The following is a 1,639-nucleotide window of genomic DNA, read 5'->3' on the forward strand; positions in this document are numbered from 1 at the left end:
TAATATTTGCTTATATTAGTAAACTAAAGATTTTCTAGTAAAATTTAACAACCCTTTATTTTAATCCCTCCCCAATCCCATTCCCTCTGCTTTCTCCAGAGGCAACCCCAACTGTGACTGTCAGGTCATGTTTTTATACTTTTATCATGGCACAGGCTCCCATATTCACCAGGGCTCCATCCATCCCACCCCACTCCACCCCACCCCCATATACCTTCAGCATTTATAAGGAGAAGATTGATTTTTGTGTTTTCCAGGGTCCCATCCACCTCCCACCTTCTCCCTCCACCTTGGGAGATCCTGAGCTGTGTGTGGATGGGGCATGGGTGGGTGGAGCGACTCCTGGAAAGGTGAGAAATTTCCACACACAAATCACCCAGAGGACCTTTATTTCTTTAGGAACCAAATAACTTTATTGAAACAAAATAACTTTATTTATTTATGGAAAACTGGAAGAAGAAACTGGAACGTTTTGCAAGCGCAATACTGCAAAATGCATGCCTGGCATGGTGACCAGGGGAAGTCACCATGCACCCTGTGGCTATGGGAAGGCAGTCCCAACTCAGTTCTTGTCGCTGTTGCCCAGGGTGAGCTTGTCAAAGAGGTACTCTGCCATGCCGGCTTCCGGGGCCCCCATCTTGCGCAGGCTGGTGATGTAGCCCCCCAGCTCTTTGATGGCCAGGACTTGCTCGTGCAGGTAGTTGGTCTCCAGGAAGCTGCACAGATGGGCGTCGTTCTTGTCGGTGGCCAGCTGGTGCAGGTCGAGCAGGCTCTGGTTCAGGCTCTTCTCCAGGTGAAAGGCGCACTCCATGGCGTTGAGGCCGTTCTCCCAGTTGTCGCGGTCAGGCTTCATGATGTCGCGGAGGCGGATGCGGCCCCCACGCTGGTTCTGCAGCTGCATCAGCTTCTCGACACGCTCCTTCTCCTCGTGGGACTGGCGCAGGAAGAACTTGGAGAAATTCTCCAGGGCCACGTCGTCACGGTCGAAATAGAAAGCCATCGACAGGTACACGTAGGAGGCGTAGAGCTCCAGGTTGATCTGGCTGTTGATGGCGGCCTCGCATTCGGGGTGGTAGTTCTGGCGCACTTGAGAGGACGGCGCGGTGGCCATGGCTGGCGGCGCTGGCACCAAGGCGAAGGCGAAGGCGGCGAGGCGGAAGGCGGTGGCGGCGGGTCTCCGGCGCTTTTTCAGAGTAGCCGACCAGGCAGGCCTGGCGGCAGTCTCCGAGATGCGGCTGGAATGAAGTCCGTTACTCCGGAGGTGGGGGTTTGAATCCGTTACACGAATCCGTTACGTGAAGGGGCGTGTTCACGAAGGCGAGGCAGGGGTGGTGGGCGGGGCGCCGTGTTCAACGTGCCATCTGTGCCTGCGTGAGTCACGAGGCCCAGAGCAGCTCCACGCTGTCTTGAAGCCATTTTTAAAACTATCTCTTTTTTAAATATATATTTAATATAGTTTAATATATTGCTGTGATATGTGAATATATTTCATGAGAAAAAAACCACAGGATTTTTTATTTTTTACCTGTTTTTTTCAAACATTCATAAAATAACTCTTGAGATACAATTCATATGCTATAACATTCACCTTTTGAAAGTGAGTATCTACATGGTTTATAGTATATTCATGGTGTTAGGC

At 51.0% G+C, this 1,639-nt stretch overlaps 1 protein-coding gene across 1 annotated transcript; it reads right to left on the reverse strand.

Annotated features, from left to right (window-relative positions):
- Positions 1-402: 402 nt before the first annotated feature.
- On the reverse strand, positions 403-1,300 carry LOC125931606 (ferritin heavy chain-like). The gene has a single exon (XM_049643673.1). The coding sequence runs from the start codon at positions 1,109-1,111 to the stop codon at positions 563-565; it is 549 nt and encodes a 182-aa protein (XP_049499630.1). The 5' UTR covers positions 1,112-1,300; the 3' UTR covers positions 403-562.
- Between the last annotated feature and the right edge of the window lie 339 nt (positions 1,301-1,639).

This window comes from Panthera uncia, chromosome X (genome assembly GCF_023721935.1).
Source record: "Panthera uncia isolate 11264 chromosome X, Puncia_PCG_1.0, whole genome shotgun sequence".
NCBI lineage: Eukaryota > Metazoa > Chordata > Mammalia > Carnivora > Felidae > Panthera > Panthera uncia.